General features: G+C 35.5%; 1 protein-coding gene across 1 annotated transcript in view; it reads right to left on the reverse strand.

Moving 5' to 3' along the window:
- The window catches only part of crb (cell polarity complex component crumbs), a 439,435-nt gene that overhangs the window by 205,848 nt on the left and 210,906 nt on the right, over window positions 1-22,681 (reverse strand). Inside the window, exon 10 of the mRNA XM_090397137.1 lies at window positions 11,287-11,614. Coding sequence (XP_090253263.1) covers window positions 11,287-11,614 — 328 coding nt within the window. The remainder of the gene's footprint in view (window positions 1-11,286; window positions 11,615-22,681) is intronic.

Here is a 22,681-nt window from a genome sequence, read left to right on the forward strand (position 1 = left end):
TATTGAGGTCTCGTCAGTGGGAGCTAGACCCCGCAGGTGATACCAAGATTGAAGTAATGCAGAATTCATATTTTCACATACGAGTTGCTAAAAGGTGTCACACCTTATTATTATAATACTCTGGATTAGAGACAGATAGTTGTTGAAAGTTTTTCACTTGGTTATGCTATAAATTAAAGATACCAAGAAATTATATACTTGGTTTAATCCTTTATCCAGGTATTTCTTGGATAAAGGATTTCTTTGTTTGCACCTGAAGTAGTTTCAGGACTGGGGCAACTCATGGTAAAGGTGGTATGACTTCACATCACTTGTCTTAGTATTCCATAATGCAAAGCACATCTTCTTGTGGACATGTATAATGCTTATACCACTACTTGGATAATAATATTATACCACTGTACTTGAATTAAACCAAGTATATCATTTCTTGGTATCTTTAATTTATAGTATAACCAAGTGAAAAACTTTCAACAAATAAGGACTGTACTACATCTGGCACCATATGGTCACTCAGAACTTGCTGACCAAGCTTTGGACATTCACCCATGATAAGCAGAAAAAAGGCACACTTTACTCCACCATAGTAGCAAATATAAAGACAGGAGACTATTCCTACAATCTGACTCGGCCTTAAGGAACTACCCAAACCTCAACAAATTTGGTTGAATGAAACTATCTCAAATTTGAGAAGCTCATTCTCAGAACTTCAGCCTAACAGCCCAAAACACCCATTCCAGCCCACTAAGGGCTGGAATGGGTGTTTTGGGCTCTTAGGCTTTAAATTACAGGCTTTAAATAAACAGTGACAGCAGGTTTAATGATCCCCCACCACACCCTGCCAATGCAGTTTATTTACAAGGCATATTTATATCTGATTTTTTAAATTATAAAATGTGGTATGGTTTTATTTTTCTTAATAAAATGTAGTAAATATATAATTAGCAGCACTCAGAATACATACGAGGTATGGCTATTAAATAGCGAGACTGGTTGTAAAAATGTTTTATTGTTACAATTGTGCAACTTAATTGTAATCCCCTTCGATATACTCCCTCCTCTATCTATACACTGTTGCATATGAATTTTCCATTGTTGGAAGCAGTGTTGCAAGTCATCAGGTGTTATCTACTTCAGTAGTGCTGCCGTTTTCTCCTTTACCTCATCCACAGACTGAAAATGGGTGCTCTTCAATGTGGATTTCAACTTTCCAAAAAGGTAAAAGTCGGATGGAGCTAAGTCTGCGAGTAAGGTGGTAGCATTTGGTCCAACACTGGGATCTTCTTATCAGCCAGATATTGCTTTACAGACAGTGCACTGTGGGCTGAAGCGTTGTCCTGATGGAGAATCCAAGCGTTGTTTTTCCACAGATTGGGTCTCTTCATCTTCACTTGTTCTCTCAGCTTGGCCAGAACCTCAAGGTAATAATGTTGGTTAACTGTTTGACCCTCTGGTACCCATTCAACCATTATCATGCCACTGATATAAAAAAAAAAAACTATTAGCATTGCCTTCAGTTTTGACTTGCTCATTCTTGATTTTTTTCATTCTCGGTGACATGGGAGTTTTCCAGTGCATCAACTGTCTCTTTGTTTCTGGATCGTACTGGAAAATCCGTGTCTCATGACATGTGATGATCTTCTCCTGCAAGTCTGGTTCCACTATCAGCCAGACTTGCAGTAGATGAGGTAAAGGAGAAAACAGCAGCGCTGCTGAAGCAGATAACACCCGATGACTTGCAACACTGATTCCAACAATGGAAAATTTGTATGCAATGGTGTATAGATAGAGAAGGGGAGTATGTTGAAGGAGATAACAATTAAGTTGTACAATTATAATAATAAACCACATTTTTGCAACCAGTCTCGTTATTTAATAACTATACCTTGTATATTTATTTATTTATTTATTTATTTATTTTTGCTGCATGAGAGAGCCAAACTGTGAGGCAGGAAAATTATTAAATATGTATAAGCAAATTATGTAACTAGCATGCCTTTAAGTAACACCTACTCATCTTACATAAGTCACATGAGCAAAGAGTTCTGCTCAGACTGCATAAGCAAACAAAGCACAGAACAATTACACCATGATCATAGATATAGTAAATAAAGTTTCTCTTTCTTGTCAATCTATAAAGGCAAAATGCAGTGTGAATTGTTATTTAACAGTTTAAGACAGTTGTATGTAAGAAATGAATTAAGAAGCACTAATGTTAAGGTGGCAATTTTTTTCTTACACCTGAAAATCACTGTTATGGAATTTGCACAATAAAAATAACAGGGCTTAAAGGAAAAATAAGGTTGGTGCAGAGCATTCAAAACCTTGTAAGTACTTACACTAAAAAGTAAGAAAAATCCAATAAAAATTCTACTACAGTTTTTAACATTTTAAATTCTTCAGAATAAATAAAGCATAAAATGAGACACTTCTGCAGGATTTGGAGATTTTCTTCCATATGATCTTCATATATAACTAATACTTTCTCTTTGTGAAAAAGCTTTTGATAGACTTTTTATGTCTACAAAAGTGATGGGATGTTAGGTGGATTCTTTTAAGTCTGTTGCTCTTTCGCAATATCATATGTTTTCCCGTTTCATCAAAATATTTTATTTCAAGTTTCACTTTAATATCTAAGGTTTTTTCATTCCCTACATTGTCTTATAATACACGAAGACACTTACTCATATATGGAATGCTGTGTTAAATAACGGTATGAAACTAAAATTGTTGAAAATTATTACATGAATATAACATCTTGTATTTGTTCTAAACAACAAATACAACATGTATTTATATCCAGGCAATAACAATCAGGGAAAAAAGGAGTAGCTGTAATATTAAACAATAAATATGAGGGTAATCTTCTTAAATGGCAGGCAATATCAAGTAGAGTGATGTGGGCTAGAAAACTTCAGCTGCATTCTGAATGGAAATCCTACAGAACAAGTAAAATTCAGCAATTTAGGCACAGGTTTTAGTGAAGATGGCAGGTTAAAATTGGAAATAGACAACAGAATAAGCAATAAGCAATGGAGGTAGCCAGCTGAATAAATTTATATGAAATGAGAGAGGAATCTGTCAAAATACCACCAAACTAGCAGTATTCAATCACTGTTAACTTAATCACTGTTATTAATCTGAGAGTTGGATAAGAAATAAAATACTTGATCAAAAATTAGAGACCATAGATATGAGGATACTGAGAAAAATCAGGGAAGTGAACCAATGGCAGAATCATTAAAAATGAAAATGTTAGAAAGAAACTTGACACTATTAGTATCCAAGAATTTGTAAGCAGGGCTAATCTAAGGTGGTATGGCCACTTAAATAGAATGGGTGAGGAAAGGTTAGCAAAACAGGCATTTGATGCCAAGATGGTAGGAAAGAGGCCTAGAGGCAAATCAAGGTCTAGGTGGATTGATTCAGTCAGAACTGCTTTAGAAGAATGAAATGTTCAATATGACAATATTGGAGTGCTTACAAGTAATAGATTAATTTTGGAGGAAAATTGTGGATAGGAGATTAATAATAATGTAAACTTTAATCATGTAGTGCTGTCACAGTAACCTAAATACCCCTTGGGGGGTACATATCACGAAATTGATGATGAGGGCGAATATCAGAATGGGGAACTGGATATTGAGACGTTTTTGTTCTTATGGTCCCACAGAAGTTTCTATGAAGGAAGAAGTGGAATAGTTTTTCGAGGCATTGAAGAAAGCACCTGACACACAACGAAGAAAGAAAAGTTTGTCCTTGTTGGAGATATAAATAGCAGAGTTGGAATTAATTACAAGACATACATGAATGTTTTGGGAAAATTTGGAGAAAAGAGCAAAGATAATAATAACGGTAAGTACTTGCTGTATTTCTGCTCAGGACATGGACTAGTTATTACTAACACCATGTTCCAACATAAAAATGTGCACAAATTCACAAGGAATAGGAAAAGTCTCATTGACTAAGTTATTGTCAACAGTGGTGTTTATTATTATTGTTACATGACACCTCCAGGCAGTCGATGGACTCATCGAGGGAGGGCACTTGCTCTACAACTTTTTTTCTCCATCACCAACTCCATATACAATGAACTGCATTTACACGAATGCCATCTATCGCCAACCACCACGACTACCAGTATTTCAACAGATAATCACAAACATCCATGCCAACAGTAGGATACAAACCTGCAGCCTTTTGACTGGAGAGCAGATATGCTAACCACTTGGCCAGCCAGTTTTCCCACTGGTTCAGAACACAATAGTATATAGAGGATTTGAAATAGGAAATGATCACCATGTAGTGTTGAGCAGGATAAAACAGAACTTCATATTGAAAAGAAAGGTGTTTCTGAAACAAATCAAAGTTGAAAACATCTACGAGATGTGAACTGTACACTCAAATACACAAGTATTATTCAAAAAAAAAAAAAAAAAATACCTGAAAGAGTTTGAAAACAAGAACTAAACCTTGGAGATTCAGTGGCAAATCCTAAAGAAAACTTTCATTGTTTCAGCCATAGAGACATCTCGTGAGGTAATCTGCAAGATTACCTCGCAAGAGTTACTGAAATTTTCCTGTGCTTCTCAGTTTTAAACTTCAGTGTTTTTATTGCTGTTTCCTATTTTTAGAAGACACCTGAAGAAGGCTATCAAAAAAGAACAGAAAAATCAGAACTCTATGGTGGACTCAGGAAATTAAAGAGTTAGTCAAGGAAATGAAGAAAGCATGTTGAAAGTTCCTGACAAATAAGTGACCTTGTGCTCTTAGGGAATACAGAGAAAAATATAAGAAAGAAGCATTGTGTCAAATTAGGTAAACAAAAGTCATGGGAAGACTTTTGTAAGAACATAGGAAATAAATCTCAGGAAGGTGACAAAATATTCTGGAGGCTATTGAAAAAGCTCAGAAATGGAAGAAAGAGAATTAAAAGGAATTAGAGATGATAAAGGAAACATGAAAAGTGAAGATAAAAATATTTTTGATGTATGGAAAAATTAATTTCAAAGATTGTGATATGAAGCAAACAGCAATAACTGAACAGGAATGTCATCTGGAATATCCATCTGTACTTGAAGTAGAAAAGGCTATCACAAACCTGAAATGTGGACAGGCTCTTAGAGCAGATGATATTCAACTAAAAATGATAAAATATGCAGGTATAAAAGTTTTACAGTGGCTATACTACATAGACAGTGTTCGAGTGGAAAAATGGGTATAGGGTTGTATACTGTCACCCTACCTTTTTTAATATTTATAGTGAACATATTATGAGAGTGGCTGATTTAGACAAAGATCCATCTGGAATTAGGACTGGTAGCAGAAAAATAAATAATTTAAGATATGTAGATGATACAACCCTCTTCCTTAGCATAAACTAAGGAAGACCTGGAGCTATGGATTCTATTTGTTAAGAAAGAAAGTAACAAAGCCAAGCTTAATTTAAACATCTACAAAACAAAAGTGATGGCTTCTGGCAATTTAAATGAATTTAAAATAGAGGAAGATAAAATAGAAATCATTGAAAGTTATGATTTAGTGGGGTCCAGAATCAGAAATTATGGTAAATATGAAGATGAAATTAAAAGAGGAATAGGTATTAAATCTGGAATGAAAGGTTCAATTTGTTATTGAGCATTTCATTCAGGATTTTACTAGGATCTAAAAACTCTATAAGAGGGAATGCTTGTACATAGGTGTAAGTGAAAACTTTAATGTATTAATATTTTATTAACGGAATTTTGTAAGTGATAAATTGTAAACTGTCTTAGAAATAATATACCAGCGTTTAAAAGGTCTTAGTGAAAGTTACTTTAGAAGGAGAAAATTTAAGCTAAGTCCACTTTAGACTAATTGGCTTTTCGACATAACCCCGGGGCATCGCAATGTGAAGTCTGAGACACGTGTATGGCACCCACATGATGGGCTGCATATCGGGGAGAAGCGTAGTGGTTTCCGATGGAAGCAGTTCGTGGCGATAACTAGAAGGAAGGTCAATGATGGCTAAAAGTCAGATAGTGATCCGCTTCAAGCGTAGCAACAGCACAGCTATGCAGCCAGTGGAGACCGCAGCCTTATGCCAAGTCGTACATGCCTATCTGTCGAAGCAGTGTCATTAAAGTTATAGGAATAGCGGTGATTTGTGATCGTAATCACAGGTGGTAAGAAGTCAGAGGAAATTATAGATAGCAGACCTAGGAACCTAACCGAAAGGAATCAGCAAAGATTGATGTTATGCCCACGTGGTAGGTAAAGTAGAAACTTTTATTGTCTTTTGTACTGAGAGCAGGACTAGAGCGAGTGAAAGTGCTAATCGTGTATGTGATAGGACCTTTTTATGACTGTCTGGACTATAGTGTTTTACTTTGTGGCTAGATGTTGTATTTCCAGAAGTTCATTGTTACTAAGTTATGCCCATAATAGAATTTTGGTATACTGTAGTCTAATCTGGGAAGTTGAAGGACTGTTCATTTATATAACTGTGATAAGTTAACGAGAATTAGATTAACTGATCTGTTGGAAATATATTAAGTGACTACTTAGTTATAATTAGATAGATTGTCTGAGAAATTTTGAGATATCCTTTTATGAACAAGTTATTATAGGTCTGAAGCAAAATTTTGATCTCTGCAAAATAAATGGTTTTTTTTTTTTTTTTTTCAGTCTATACCTAAGAAACTTGCCTGATTTCTCATGCCAATGTACCACTTGCTAAAATTAGAACCTGTGTAAATTCAATTGTGGGGGTGCGGGGAAGAAAATTTGGTTACGACTGGTGATTAAGGAATAAACTAATAGGGTATAAATAAATAATAGATTCTAAGGTCGCGTGATTATCTGTGTGTTAACTCTCTGATAGGAATATCCTTCTTGTATAGGAATCAAGCTGTATTAACAAATAAATTTTTCTTGATTCCGAAAAGGAGCGAACTCCAGATCTACAACAATAGAAGAATTTGGTTCTCGCCCGGAGCATTCTCTTTGTCTGCAAGAATAGTACACGTCATCCATTAGAAAGAACAGTGTCTGATAGAAATCGGTTCTAATTAAGACTAAGCATTGCATATTAGCGGCTGGAATAGGAACAGCAGAACAATCGGTAGAAAGAATAAAGAACCATACATAAGATTTAATAAAGCAAAATATAACGAAATAACAACAATTAAAGAAATGTCAAGATATAACATAGGTATGAGAAAAAAGAGCGATGTTAAACCTAACAAAAATTATGAAAGATAGAGGTGTGAGTAAGGCCACGAAAGTTAGAATTGTCAAAGCAAAGGTATTTCCAGTAGTAACGTATGGATGTGAAAGCTGGATTATTAAGAAGAAAGACAGAACGCGAATTGATTCATTTGAATTATGGGTGTCGAGGAGGCTATTTATAATCCCATGGACTGCAAGAATGACCAATAAGGTTTTAGAGAATATAAAGACAGAATGCTCTTGCAGGAAATGATCGCTAAACAAAAGTTGATGTACTTTGGACATATTGTGTGAGCTAATGAATCATTGGAAAAGGCAGTTATGTTAGGGAAGACTGAGGAAATGAGAAAAAGTGGAAGACCACAAAAGAGTTAGATGGACAACATAAAAGAACTTGCCAACTGGAACTTACAATTACTTAAAGAAAGGACAAGATAATAAATGGAATGGAGATTTTTTTTTTTTTTTTTTTTTTGCGCAAAATCACTAAGAGTCGAAAATAGCTAGATGACACACAACAAGAACAACAGCAAGTGCTATATAATTCAGAAGACCTGGTCAGAGGATCAAATTCCAGATGATTGGACTAGAGCACTCATAATACTTTATAAAAAAGGAAATAAAACTGAATGTGAGAATTTCAAGAGGACTTTCCCTACTGTGTGTGACCAGTAATATTTATGCAAGTATTCTTGTGAAACAGCTAAGAAAAATTGTGAAGGAGAAGCATAGAGAAGAACAAGCTGGGTTCAGGCCAAACAGAGGTTGTCAGAACCAGATTTTCACTTTAAGACAAATAGTTAAGAAATCATTATGGGAATATAACAAGGATCTCTATTTAAGTTTTGTATATCTGAAAAAGTACCAAGAGGAAAGTTCTTCAAAATGCTACAGTTATAAGGTGTAAATGGGACACTATATCAAGCAATACTTAGTCTTTATTTGAGTTGTAAGTCAGCAGTTAGAATTGAAGGAAGTACAGGAAGAGCGTTTAATGTTAAATCTGGTGTCAGACAAGGATGTACATTATCCTCTGTGTTATTCATTATCTATATGAATCACATTATGAAGGAAAGAGATATTAAATCTGATATGAAAATTGGAGATGTTAATCCTAACAAAACATCTGTTCACTATCTCCATTCACAAAGCCTACCATTCTGAATTGAGAACCTATAGAACAAGTAAAACATTTCAGCTAATTAGGCATGATTTTAGTGAAGATGTTAAATTAAATATGGAAATACACAACAGAATCAACAAAGCTGATATGGTTGGATGTCACCTGAATAAATTTATATGGAAGAATAAGAGAGAATGTAGTCAAAACACTAAATTAGCTGTATACAAGACAGTGTTCAAACCAATTTTAACTTATAGATCTGAAAGCTGGGGTTAGAAATAAAACTCTTAATCAAAGACTGCAGACCACAGACATAAAGAGTCCTGAGAAAGATTAATATACTGAACAGATGGCATCATTGGCAGCATATTATAAACAAATATATTAGGAAAGAACTTGGCATTGTAAATATTCAAGAATGTGTTAGCAGAGCTAATCTCAGGTGATATGGCAACTTAAACAGAACAAGAGAGGAAAGATTAGCAAAACAAACGTTCTTTGCCAAGATGGCAGGAAAAGATCCAGAGGAAGACGTAGATGGATTGATACAATAAAAAGTGCCTTAGAAGACAGAAATACAAGATCTAATAATATTGGAGGAAAATTGTTAATAGAAAGTTTGTAATGATGTAACTTTTCATGTATTACTGTCATGAGATCCTGTACCCCCCCCCCCCCACCACCACCACCATTGAGGTTATGTGTGAGGAATTTGATGATGATGTAACTAACTGTACTTGTAAACAAAAATATAAAAGATAGTGCTAATAGATATTATCTGCTATATTACTCTTACAAAAGCCTACTCAGAGGATTGTTGCAATACTGAGAAGGACAAAACAGTTGTTGCTGTCTTTTTCAGAAGACATAAAAAGATCATATCACCAGCTTTTTCAAAAGAGTTTAAGATTGCAAGGTTTAAACAGCAAGTAATATTTTCAAAATGAAAGATTTACAGACTGAATTTTCAAAACAAAAATGTTGCCATATGAAAAACAGAACAGTATTGCATCATCATATCATCCTTATGTGTGCCCTCAAGGGTTGTTCCATCTATGACAGCACTACATGAGAAGTTAATAATGTAAACTCCTATCCGCAATTTTCCTCCAAATTAGTCTATTACTTGTCAGCATTCCAATATTGTCATATCAAACATTTCTTGCTTCTAAACCACTTATTACTGAATCAATCCACCTAGACCTTGGTCTTCCTCTGAATCTATTTCCTACCATCAAACACCTATTTAGCTAACCTTTCCTCAATATACTATTTAAGTGGCCATACCGCCTTAGATTAGCTCCACTGACACATTCTTGAATGCTAATAATGTCGGGTTTCTTTCTAATATATTCATTTTTAATATGATTCTGCCATTGATGCCATCTGTTCACTACTCAAATTTTTCTCAGAACTCTCATATCTGTGGTCTCTAAGTCTTTGATCAAGTGCTTAATTTCTAACCCAACTCTCAGATCCATAACTTAAAACTGGTTTAAACACTGTCTTGTATAATGCTAGTTTGTGTTAGCTAATTTCTATCTTATTCTATATAAATTTATTCAGCTTGCTACCCACCATACCTTTGCTTATTCTGTTGCCTCTTTCCAGATTTAACCTGCCATCTTCACTAAAATCTGTGCCTAAACAGCTGGAATATTTTACTTGTACTATACTCCATTCCCAATGCAGCTGAAGTTATCTATGTTCCTGCCTGTTTTCATAGTTTTTGGTTTTTTTATTGCTAATTTTCATGATGAATTTCTTACAGCTATTATTCAGCTTAGTTAGAGAATCCTGGAGACTTGCAGTAGGTATATTTAGAAGTACAACATCATCAACATAAAGCAATAAGCTGAGTTTGACATCTCCAATACTAATATCAGGCCTGATGCCAATTTCTTTCATAATGATGTGATCCATATAGATGATGAATAAGAGTAGAGATAATGTGCATCCTTGTATTACCCCTGAGTTTATATCAAACCATCTTCCTATATTGCCTTCAATTCTAACCGCTGACTGATAACCCCCATTTACTCCAACAGTAATGTTTTGAAAAGCTTTTCCCTGGGTTGTCATATGCTTTCCAGATATACAAAAAATTAAGCACAGATCATTGTCATATTCCCATGATTTCTCAACTGTTTGTCTTAAAGTGAAATTCTGATACTGACAATTTCCATAATTCTGATACTGATAATTTCCACGCTGAGTTCAGGCCAACCTCTGTTTGGCCTGAACTCAGCATGGAAATTTGAACTTAGAATGAGAAAATTTGTCCAAGTTTCTGTTTCACAATCTTTCTCATTCTCTTTTCGAGTATGCTTACATAAATCTTACCAGGAACGTTTATTGGAGAAATTTGTCTGTATATCTCGAATTCAGCTTTATTCTTTTTTAAATAGATAGGTACTAAGAGAGCTCTACTCCAATCACCAGGAAGGCCATCTGAATTATGCAGTGTAGTCAGAACTGCAGAACTTTTATACCTCCACACTTAAGCATATCATGTCGAATGCAACAGAATGCAACATTCAACATCAAAAGCTTAGGCAAGATAGAAATTACTTCACATTGGTTCATGGCCTTTGAATTTACTGCAATTCAGTTTAACTGGAACATTTCTTCAAATACAGGAATGGAAATTAAAAACAAAACATATTACAAAATGTGAAGAGTTGCAATCATCAATCTGGTTTTAAACAACTGCATACATGAAACAAATGAAATGACAGGTTACCACAACCAATGCTGGGAACAACATGCCTCTGGTTTTGAATCAAGAAAGTAGGCACATCTGACATTTGTTTCAGTTATATGAGGTACTTGGTTAAATGATTTTGATAGCACAAAAATCGCTGTACTTTTTGTAGGTCTTTGCTATACCAGTTATTGTGACTTTTACTAGAACAAAGCAGAAAATATAAAAGTAACAGTAAAATTATACTTACCTGCATTCATAACTATTAATTAAGTCAAAACATATTTCTCCTGTAGGGCATATGATTCCTTGGCAATCATCATAGTTTATTTCACACATAGGGCCAAAAAAACCATCAAGACAAGAACAACTAAAATCTTTGGATGGTGGCAGAGTATGACAGTTTCCATTATTCTGGCATGGATTAGAAAAACAAGCATTATAGATTGCAGAACAATTCTTTCCCATATAATCAGGTAAACAATTACAAGTGTAATCATTGATAAGGTCAGAACACTGGCCATCATTTAGACATGGATCAGGATCACAGTCATCAATGTTTTCTTCACAGTGATACCCTGCATGATATAAAATGGTTTAATCAGTTGATTAAAAAAATAAATAATTAAATAAATAATTAGATACAAAGGTGGGGGGACTTCTCCAATGGAAGAAATTTCTGAATCTGTAATAAATATCACTACATTACACTTGTTCCCATCACTACAGAAGGGAAAGAAAAAGAGGAAAAAAATTGCAGTTTTCTGCATTTTTTTTTCTTTTCTTGGAATAAACCACTCCATATATTATTACATGACACCTCCACAGAATTCTAGGTTGCATCACAAAGGTCACTTTACAATACATTGTAGTGTATTGTAGATAGTATTTTGCAGAATACTATCACCATAAACTACAGCATTTCGGTCTATTAATTGCTTGTGTTCAATGGTAGCTTGCCTGTTTATTGGGATGGAAGACTATGCTAAAGTATACGATTGACTAACTTACCTTTAACTGAGAAAAAAAGAAAAAAGCCTACATAAAGATTCCTTTCATCATGATGAGAAATCAAATCCATATCTTTTCTAATCAAAGAGCCCAAGTCCCATCATTCTAACAACATTATGGAAGCAGTTATGTAATGAGATCTGATCCAACTAATGTTCCTGAACGTCAACTGCAGCGATGATTTTTTTAATTTTTTTATTATTTTTTTTATCTGATCCACAAAGAAAAGGCCTATAGCACATTGGTGCCATGTGTGAATAAGAGGAACAGAAAGAAGGCAGAGAGGGGAAAGATTGCTCTGCAGGACAGATTCTTTCATTCCATCTACTAATGGAATGATAAAATAACGTGATGAATAAATAATATGAAAGCTATTAATTCAATCATACAGAACCAGAACCAAATTGCAAAAGAGGTTGTCATTTATGCTATAAAATTTTGTTCTCAAAACATTTTATACCAAGTTCAATAGGAATATGATTAGAATAGTACAGTAAGTTATTTTCTCATCTTGTAATGAAAAATATTTATGAACAGAAGTTATCCCTGCTCAAACAAAGACTTGAACCAATTATAGTATTTCAGAAGTACTAGCAGTGCAGTTTAAGATTGGTCATCTCACACAAAAATAGCAAAGCAAAAATCATAACTGCATCATAACAATAAATATCTCCTCATTACATGAATTAATAGTTGTAATAATTATATGAACAAATTTGTATGGATACATAGCCACTTATCACTCATGTTGAAGTTTAACACATATTATAAGTTAAACTTCAAAGATATGAACAAATAATGATATATTCTTAGTAAAATCAATTCCAATCTATTCAATAAAATACTTATGTTTCCCACTCATGAAAGGTTGCAAAACCTAGAGTACATCATTGGAGTGAACAGGCTATGGATTTTTTTTTAATCTTTTTTTTTTTGTTTTGTATATTTTAATATATATATATATATATATATAAAGTCAGCAGGAGTAGATGATATTCGACTGGAAATGCTGAAATGTGGTGATATAAAAGTCTTACAGTGGCTGCACTGCATAGTTCAGAAGGTCTGGATAGAGGGACGAATTCCAGATGATTAGAGTGGAGCTCTAATAGTATATAAAAAAGGAAATAAACCTGAATATGAGAATTACAAAGGTATTTCCCTACCGAGTGTTGCTGGAAAGAGATCTATGCAAGTATTATTATTATTATTACTACGGGCTACTCCAGGAGTCCTTAGACTCATCGAGGGAGGCCCTAAACATCATGTTCACACAGCTGTTCAACATTCTCACAGTATCTATCATACCTTGCCTTGAACTCGCTCACTGTCATAGCACCCACAACAGACTCTGGCAGCTTATTCCACTCATTTACCACTCTAAAAGTAAAGAACCCAGCTCTAACACCCCTGCTAACCACGCTCTTGCCCAGCTTCCATGGGTGTCCCCTAGTTCTCCCACCACCAGTCCTGATCCTAAAAATATCATCTGAATTAATCCTATAGAATCCTTTTAACAATTTGAATGTCTCAATCATATCTCCCCTTTTCCGCCTATCAACTAGTTTCTGCAACCCACAAATCTTCAACCTGTTCTCATACGGTTCATTCCATAGACCTGCTATCATCTTAGTCACTCGCCTCTGGATCCTCTCAACCTCCTCCCCATCAAGAAGAAACCGAGATGACCAAATCTGGGCACAGTAGTCGAGATGAGGTCTTATCAGGGCTCGGTACAGAGGTACAATAACTTGTTTTTCTCTGCTCGTCAAGGTATTTTTCAACAACCAAGTGAGTTGATGAGCTGATTTAGCTACTTTCGCAATGTGCCCCCTAAACTTCATCTCCCTATCCAACAACACTCCCAAGTCCCTGGCCTCATCAATCTCTTGGAGTACAGTTCCACCAATGTGGTATACTGCTGCTAATCTTTTCACTCCGAAATGCATAACCTTACATTTTGTCACATTAAATTGACATCCATTCTCCTTAGTCCAGAACTCCAATCTATCTAAGTCATCTTGCAAGACTTTGACATCTTCTGCATTCACTATCGCCCTACCCAACTTTGCATCATCAGCGAACAAATGAACTGTCCCACTTAGACCCTTCCCTATATCGTTAATGAACAGATTAAACAGCAGTAGTCCAAGAAAAGAACCCTGTGGCACACCACTAGTCACAGGCCGTTTTTTGGACTCTACTCCTGAATAAACTACTCTTTGATATCTCTCCATCAACCACCCAGCTATCCATCTCACCAACCCTATATCCATTCCCATATGTTGTAGTTTACGGATTAGAATTCCATGTGGTATCCTGTCAAACGCCTTTACCAGGTCCAGCAGTATCACTGTAAACCCATTTCCCTTATCCAGTTCAGCCGTCACCTTGTTATAAAACTTGAGCAAGTTACTGAGGCATGATCTACCCTTCACAAAGCCATGCTGTCCTCTGTACTGTATCTCATTTTCATCAATCCATTCCTGTATTTTTCCCTTGACTACTTTCTCCAAGACCTTGACAACGACTCCTGATATGCTGATCGGTCGGTAATTTGCAACCATAGTCTTGGATCCTCCTTTATGCAGTGAAACTATTTTCCCCTCTTTCCACGCCTTCGGGACTAAGCCAGACCTGAGACTCAGATTAAACAACATGGTCAAGGGCACTGATAATTCATTAGCTGCTTCATGCAAGACCCGTGCCGGTATACCATCCAATCCCACAGATGTATTCACATTAAGGTTCTGTAATAGACTATTCACCTCCACTTCATTCATCACAATTCCCATATAAACTAATGGTTCCTTCATTTTTTCAATGTCACCACCTGGATGATATACTTTTGCAAAGTGCGCGCTCAGTAACTCCACTATATCGACTGGTTCAGTGAACTCTTTACCATCGTCATTCCTTAAAATCATTTTGCCATGTACAGTTTTTTTCTTGCTTGCAGCATATTGAAAGAACTGATTGGGATTCTCTTTTGCTTGCATAGCTAGTTTCCTTTCATAATCGGCTTTTGCTGTTTTTACCACACTCATTACCCTTCTGGCCTGTACTTTATACAGTTCGTGTGCCTGCAGGTCACCCCTTTCTTTAAATTCCCTCCATAGTTGTTTCTTTTTTTGCAGCTCAAGCTTAATGGTGTTATTCATCCATTTAACCCCTCCTTGTTTCACTATTCGGACCTTAGGTATACAATCAGCCATAACCTCGTAAATGCTCTTTGATCACTTCCCATGCTCTATCGACGTCCAGCCTTTGCAGTTGTACATGCCATGGCACTGATCAAAGCAATCTCCTAAGCTTGTCATACTTGCCAGCACGGTAATTCCACATATACCCTGTCTTAATCACAAATTTCACACCTTTAGCCACCTCCCAGGTCAAGACCTTATGATCACTCTCACCAATAGGTGGCAACATGGTCATATTCATTACAGTCAAATTCTCAGATACTATTACCAGGTCAAGCACTCTCACACCCCTAGTATTTTCAATTACATGCTGTTTCAGATAGTTATCCCTTAATAATTGAATAAAATCCATTTCCTTCCTCACATGTGTCCTCTCCTCCTTCCAATCAATGTTACCATAGTTGAAATCCCCCATAATAATTACCCTCCTTCCACTCATTTCATCAATTTGTTTATGCATACCATCTCCACCATCTATTCCATCACCTGGTCTATAGCAGCACCCAACTGTATATTTTATTCTGCTAGTATCAATCTCACACCAAATAGCCTCAAATGAGCTCCTTTCACTATCCTGCAATACTTCAATTCTCCTTGGCTGCAGTTCATCAGCTATCATCAATAACACCCCTCCCCCAATTTTATTCTCTCTGTCCCTCCTAAACATACTATAACCTACACATTCTATCCCACTAACTATATCATCTTCTGTCAGCCATGTTTCACTAATGCCAATAACCTGTGGCCAGGAAGAGCCAATCAAGGCCAAAAATTCTTCCTTCTTGTTCCTAATACTCCTGGCATTAGTATACATGAATTGCAGTGTTCCCTTTGTCCCACCCCTATCTTGATGCGTTATTCTAAATATCCCATTCCCATTTTTTGTCCTTATTGCTGGCTCAGGTACATTATATACATTTTTACACTCAACTGTCTCATTGATGTCTGGATGTCCACTCCCCCCCCCCCCCCTCCTTGGTAGTTCTAGTTTCCCTGGTTCTGCACATCCATTTTCACTTCATTCAGCAACACTTTTTCCAGTCTCCGCACACCAAGTCCATTCAAATGCAGGCCTCAAGTATACTTGAGAAACGGTTGAGAAGAATTGTGGAAGAAAAGCTTGGTGAAGAACAAGCTGGATTCAGGCCAAATAGAGGCTGTCAAGATCAGATCTTCACTTTACGACAAATAATTGAGAAAGCACGGGAATATAACAAAGATCTGTATTTAAGTTTTGTCGATCTGGAAAAAACATGACAAAGTGCCAAGAGAGAAGCTATTCAATATGCTACAGTTATATGGTGTCAACGGGGCATTATATCAAGCAATACTTAGTCTTTATTTGAGTTGTAAGTCAGCAGTTAGAATTGAAGGAAGTACAGGAAGATGGTTTAATGTTAAATCTGGTGTGAGACAAAGATGTACATTATCTCCCTCTGTTATTCATTATCTATATGGATCACATTATGAAGGAAAGTGGTATTAAACATGATATCAGAATTGGAGATGTTAATGTCAGCTCTTTGCTTTATGCGGACAATGTTATACTTCTAAATAAATCCGCTACAAGTTTGCAAGATTCCCTGACTAAATTGAATAACTGTTGTAATAGATATGGTATGAAGGTCAGCAATAAAAAGACAAAGACAATGAAAATAGGCAGAATCGTTGAAAATGTCAACTGCGTTGTGAACCCGTGGAACAAGCAAAACATTTCAGCTACTTAGGCATGATTTTTAGTGAAAATGGTAAATTAAATATGGAAATAGACAACAGAGTCAACAAAGCTGGTATGGTAGGCAGTCAATTGAATAAATTCATATGGAATAAGAGAGAAATTAGTCAGAACACTAAATTAGCTGTATACAAGACAGTGTTCAAACCAGTTTTAACTTATCGATCTGAGAGCTGGGTCAGAAGTAAAACACTTAACCAAAGACTAGAGACCGCAGATGTGAGAGTCCTGAGAAAGATTAGAGACGTGAACAGATGGCATCAATGGCAATATCATATTAAAAACGAGGATATTAGGAAAGAACTTGACATTGTCAGCATCCAGGAAAGCATTAGCCGAGCTAATCTCAGGTGGTATGGTCACTTAAACAGAATGGGCAAGGAAAGATTAGCAAAACAAGTGTTCTCTGCCAGGTTGGCAGGAAAACAACAGAGAGGAAGACCAAGATATAGGTGGATTGATACGGTACAAAGTGCCTTAGACGATAGAAATATAAGATCTGATAATGTTGGAGTCTTGACAAGTAACAGACTGATTTGGAGAAAAATTATAGATAGGAAGTTAGTAATGACATAAATGTTTCATGTAGTACAATCATATCCTGTAAATCCCTTGAGGGTACATGTCGGGAATTTGATGATGATGATATATATATATATATATATATATTTTTTTTTTTTAAGAATTCATTTTTACTCGGAATATTATGAAAAAACTTTATTGACTGATACCGAGAGACAAAAAAAAATGACATGTATATTTTGAAAGATACTACAAGTTTACTAGTTTTGTTGAATTGATCAACATCTTCAGGTATCACAATCAAAGAAATATATAAAGAATTACAGAGACTTAAAATTGTAGTAACAGAACAAGTACAAAAAAGACTCGCATGTTTGAAAACAAAAAGTGAGCTTGAGTTCCAAATAAACATATATTATGCGCTGTCGCGAGTGCGCCAATACTGAACAGAGGCAACGTGTGCATCAGAGAGATTGAAACTTAGGATGTTATTGATATGAGAAGAATCTAGAGAAATTTCTCTAGATTCGACAATCTTTCTCTCGAGTTCATCACAGCACACATGGATGTTAGAAGTTCGAGTCCAGTTCACAATGTGTTGGCGACCTTCGCCTGAGTTACTGAAAAGAGAACGTGGCTAGAGAGAGAGAGAGCAATGGCTCTAGTCCTGTTATTGGATCTCTAAGGTGTTCTTCCAAACATAGAAGGATGGATTTAGCAGTCTGGCCATAGTATGGCTTTCCACAATCACATAAAATCTTGTACACTCCTGGAAACTGAGTTGGAAGATGTTTCTCTTTAGGTTTACTAAGTATTGACCGAAGTTTTGGGAGCGTAGTGAAGCAAGTTCTGAAGTTAAACTTCTTGAGAATTTTTGCCAGTTTTGGTGAAAGAGAGCTGATGTAAGGCAAAGAGATGAAGGCTCTGGGGGAATCTTCAGAAGTAGTTGAATGACTGGGGGAAAGAAATTTGTCAATTTTCTTAGGAGAGAAACCATTATTAATAAAAGTTTTTTTAAGAAAAGGGGGTTCATTTTCAATTTCTGTTTCTTCTGTAAGTAAAGATTTTGCTCGGTGAGCTAAGGTGGAAATAATACCAAATTTTTTTTTGTGGGGGATAGTAATGGGAGGAGGCTTTCTAAAAATTCAGATTTTAATACTCTCAGCACATGTGGTAAGTTTCAGGTCTAAAAAGGGGAGGCAGCCATCGGATTCCAGTTCAAAGGTAAAAGAGATTTTTTCATGACACTTGTTTAGGTGGTCTAAAAATAAATTGAGGTTATTGACACTACCTTCCCAGATGAGGAAAATATCATCAATATAGCGATACCAGAATTTCGGTTTAAGGTGGAAGGAGTTAATAGCTTTTTCTTCAAAATCGTTGAGAAATATATCCCAGAATTGGAGAGCGGGCTGCCCGTGGCCAGACCTGAGTTTTGTAAGTAGATCTTATTCTCATATTTGAAGTTTCCAGACTTTATGCAATCCGAGATTGTTGACAAATGTGAGATTGTTATCAAAGAGTTTTTTTGATAATTTGTTCTTGAGAAGATCAAGGACTTCTTGAGCAGGTACATTTGTAAAGAGAGAAACAATATCGAAACTGGCCATTAAATCTGTTTTTTTAAGTTTGATATCCTTGATTTTAGAAACAAAATATGCAGAGTTTTTAATATGTGAAGAGGAAATTCCAGAAAGATTTCTTAGAAAACTCGCGAGATATTTGGAGGGGATATAGGTAGGAGAGTGTATGCCCTCAACTATAGGCCTGAGTGGGCAGTTTGTTTTGTGCGCATGGATAGGCTTATGTGTTCGTCAGACATGTTGTAATAGGTTTCACGGTATAATAAGAACACATTGCTCTCACTGCTGAACTTTCTCACCTACGTCAAACCTTCTTAATCAATGGTTATAATCCCCGTAAAATAGATAACATACTAAATGCTACCCATAAATCCCCTCCATCTACCACAGAAGAATACAACAAAACCATTACCATCCCATACATTAAAGGCACATCTGAAAAGATATCTAGGGTGCTTAACAAACACCAACTACGCACAGTATTTAAACCTTATATAAAATTAGCAACTCTCATCCATTCACCTAAGGACAAATGCACTCCTTTATCACATCTAGGAGTCTATGAAATGCCCTGTTCTTGCCATCAAGCCTACTATGGACAGACAGGAAGAAATGTGGACATCTGCCTCAGTGAACACAAAAAATATATCCAACACTTTCGCTATGGTAAGTTGGGTCTGGCAGACCATGCTTTGGATATCCCTGCACACAGAATCAATTGGAAAGAAACAAAAGTAATGCACAGAAGCTTCTACAAGTCAGAGAGGTTATTCCTGGAATCAACAGAAGCCTTAAAACATACTCCAAACCTTAACAAGTATGGCTGTATAAATCTACCAAAGATTTGGGAGACAGTCATCCTAAGACCAAATTAATATTTATTACTTTTATTTTTTAATTTATACTTTTCAAACTTTTTAAGACTATCATTTGGACTACTATTTCAAAACTTTGATTTTTTTTTTTTTTACTCTAGATGGCGTCATATTAGGACTTTAGTCTTGTGTTGCATGCTGCAATCACTTTTACTAGCCCCATTAAATTCTGTTACACCGGATTGTGGTTGTCTTGCCTTTGTAACAAACTTTGTGTTGTGTGCTCTGAAGATGCTGGATATAATACCAGCGAAATATTAGCTTTTAAATTAATAAATAGTTATTTTCTTAACCATCTGTGTTCTTATTATACCGTGAAACCTATTACAACAGTTTGTTTTGTGAATCTTGGGGAGACCATACAGTCGAGGGATCAAGGGATGAAGTGACCTAAGAGAAAGACGAACGTTTCCTTGTAACTCCAAGGTGGTTTTTAATAAATTATTTGTTCTATTGTGTAGTTCAATCGTAGGGTCACTATTAATTTCTGAGTAAGAATCACTGTTTAAAAGTTCCAAGATTTTATTATGGTAATCAGACTTGTCTAAGATGACAGTCACATCCCCTTTGTCACCTGGAAGAATAACGATGTTATTATTATATTTTAAAGACTTAATAGCTGCTCTTTCAGAGTAAGAAATGTTGTCTGGTGGAGGTCTAGCTTTATATATGGTGAAAATGGCTTCCATACGAAGGAGGTTAGCTTCTTTGTTAAGAGATGTTCTTTAGGAATGGATGTAGGAGCAGTGACAAAGTTGAGACCTTTAGCAAGTATGCTTTCTTCTGCCAAAGATAGTTGATGGGAAGACTTATTGATAACAAATTTTTTTAAATAGGTAGAATTAAAATGAGAAGTATGGCTATCCTGTATATATTTAAGAGACTCATATTTTCTAATGAGGTTGATTTTATTTTAATTCTGTATTTTAGAAGCTTTAAGAGTGCTAATTTCTTTTATTTTGTTTGGAACTCAAGCTCGCATTTGTGTTCAAACATGCTACTGTCTTTTTTGTACTTGTTCTGTTATTACAATTTTAAGTCTCTGTAATTCTTTATATATTTCTTTGATTGTGATACCTGAAGATGTTGATCAATTCAACAAAACTAGTAAACTAGTAGTATCTTTTCAAATATACCATGTCATCTTTTTTTCTCTCAGTATCAGTCATTAAAGCTTTTTCATAATATTCCAACCGAGTAAAAATGAATTCTGAAAATATCTACTTTCCTGATGACGAGGAATTAAATTCAATTCAATTCAAAGTGCAATTCTATTATTCCACACTTCCTAATTTTAAAGAATTGATAAAAACTGCTAGAGCTAAAAGGATTTACAGGAGAGCAAAACTGGATCTTTTATCAGAATGCATTTGTAATACCAAACGTTGTCTTTCTGCTTATTTCTCTATGAAGACCTATCATGAAACGCATTTATCTCATTTTCTAGACAGTTCATCTTGGACCTATTTAAAAGAAATTAGCACTCTTAAAGCTTCTAAAATACAGAATTTAAATAAAATCAACCTCATTAGAAAATATGATTCTCTTAAATATATACAAGATAGCAAAACTTCTCATTTTGACTCTACTTATTTAAAAAAAGTTGTTATCAATAAGTCTTCCCATCAACTATCTTTGGCAGAAGAAAGCATACTTGCTAAATGTCTCAACTTTGTTACTGCTCCTACATCCATTCCTAAAGAACATCTCTTAACAAAGTTAGCAAAGGCAGCTGCTTTATTACCTGACAAAGAAGCTAACCTCTTCCGTATGGAAGTCATTTGCACCATAAATAAAGCTAGACCTACACCAGACAACATTTCTTACTCTTAAAGAGCAGCTGTTAAGTCTTTAAAAGATAATAATAACATTGTTATTCTTCCAGCTGACAAAGGGAATGCGACGTCATCTTAGACAAGTCTGATTACCATAATAAAATCTTGGAACTTTTAAACAGTGATACTTACTCAGAAATTAATAGTGACCCTACGATTGAACTACACAATAGAACAAATAATTTATTAAAAACCACCTTGGAGTTACAAAGAAACATTCGTCTTTCTCTTAGGTAACTTCATCCCTCGACTGTATGGTCTCCCCAAGATTCACAAAACAAACTGCCCATTCAGGCCTATAGTTGAGGGCATACACTCTCCTACCTATAGCCTCTCCAAATATCTCGCAAGTTTTCTAAGAAATCTTTCTGGAATTTCCTCTTCACATATTAAAAACTGCAGATTTTGTTTCTAAAATCAAGGATATCAAACTTAAAAAAGCAGATTTAACGGCCAGTTTCGATATTGTTTCTCTCTTTACAAATGTACCTGCTCAAGAAGTCCCCGATCTTCTCAAGAACAAATTATCAAAAAAACTCTTTGCTCTACTCTCCCATTGCATAAAGTCAGGATACTTCAAATATGACAATAAGACCTACTTACAAAACTCAGGTCTGGCCATGGGCAGTCCGCTCTGTCAGATATATATTTCTCAACGATTTTGAAGAAGAAGCTATTAACTCCTTCTACCTTAAACTGAAATTCTGGCATCGCTATACTGGTGATATTTTCCTCATCTGAGAAGATAGTGTCAACAACCTCAATGTATTTTTAGACCACCTAAACAATCATCATCAAATTCCTGCCATGTACAGGATATGACAGTACTAAATGAAAAATTTACATCATTACCAACTTCCTATCTACAATTTTCCTCCAGA

The sequence above is a fragment of the Typopeltis vanoorti genome, chromosome 8 (genome assembly GCF_054136105.1).
Source record: "Typopeltis vanoorti isolate ZY-2024b chromosome 8, IOZ_Tvanoo_1.0, whole genome shotgun sequence".
In the NCBI taxonomy this organism is placed as follows: Eukaryota; Metazoa; Arthropoda; class Arachnida; order Uropygi; family Thelyphonidae; genus Typopeltis; species Typopeltis vanoorti.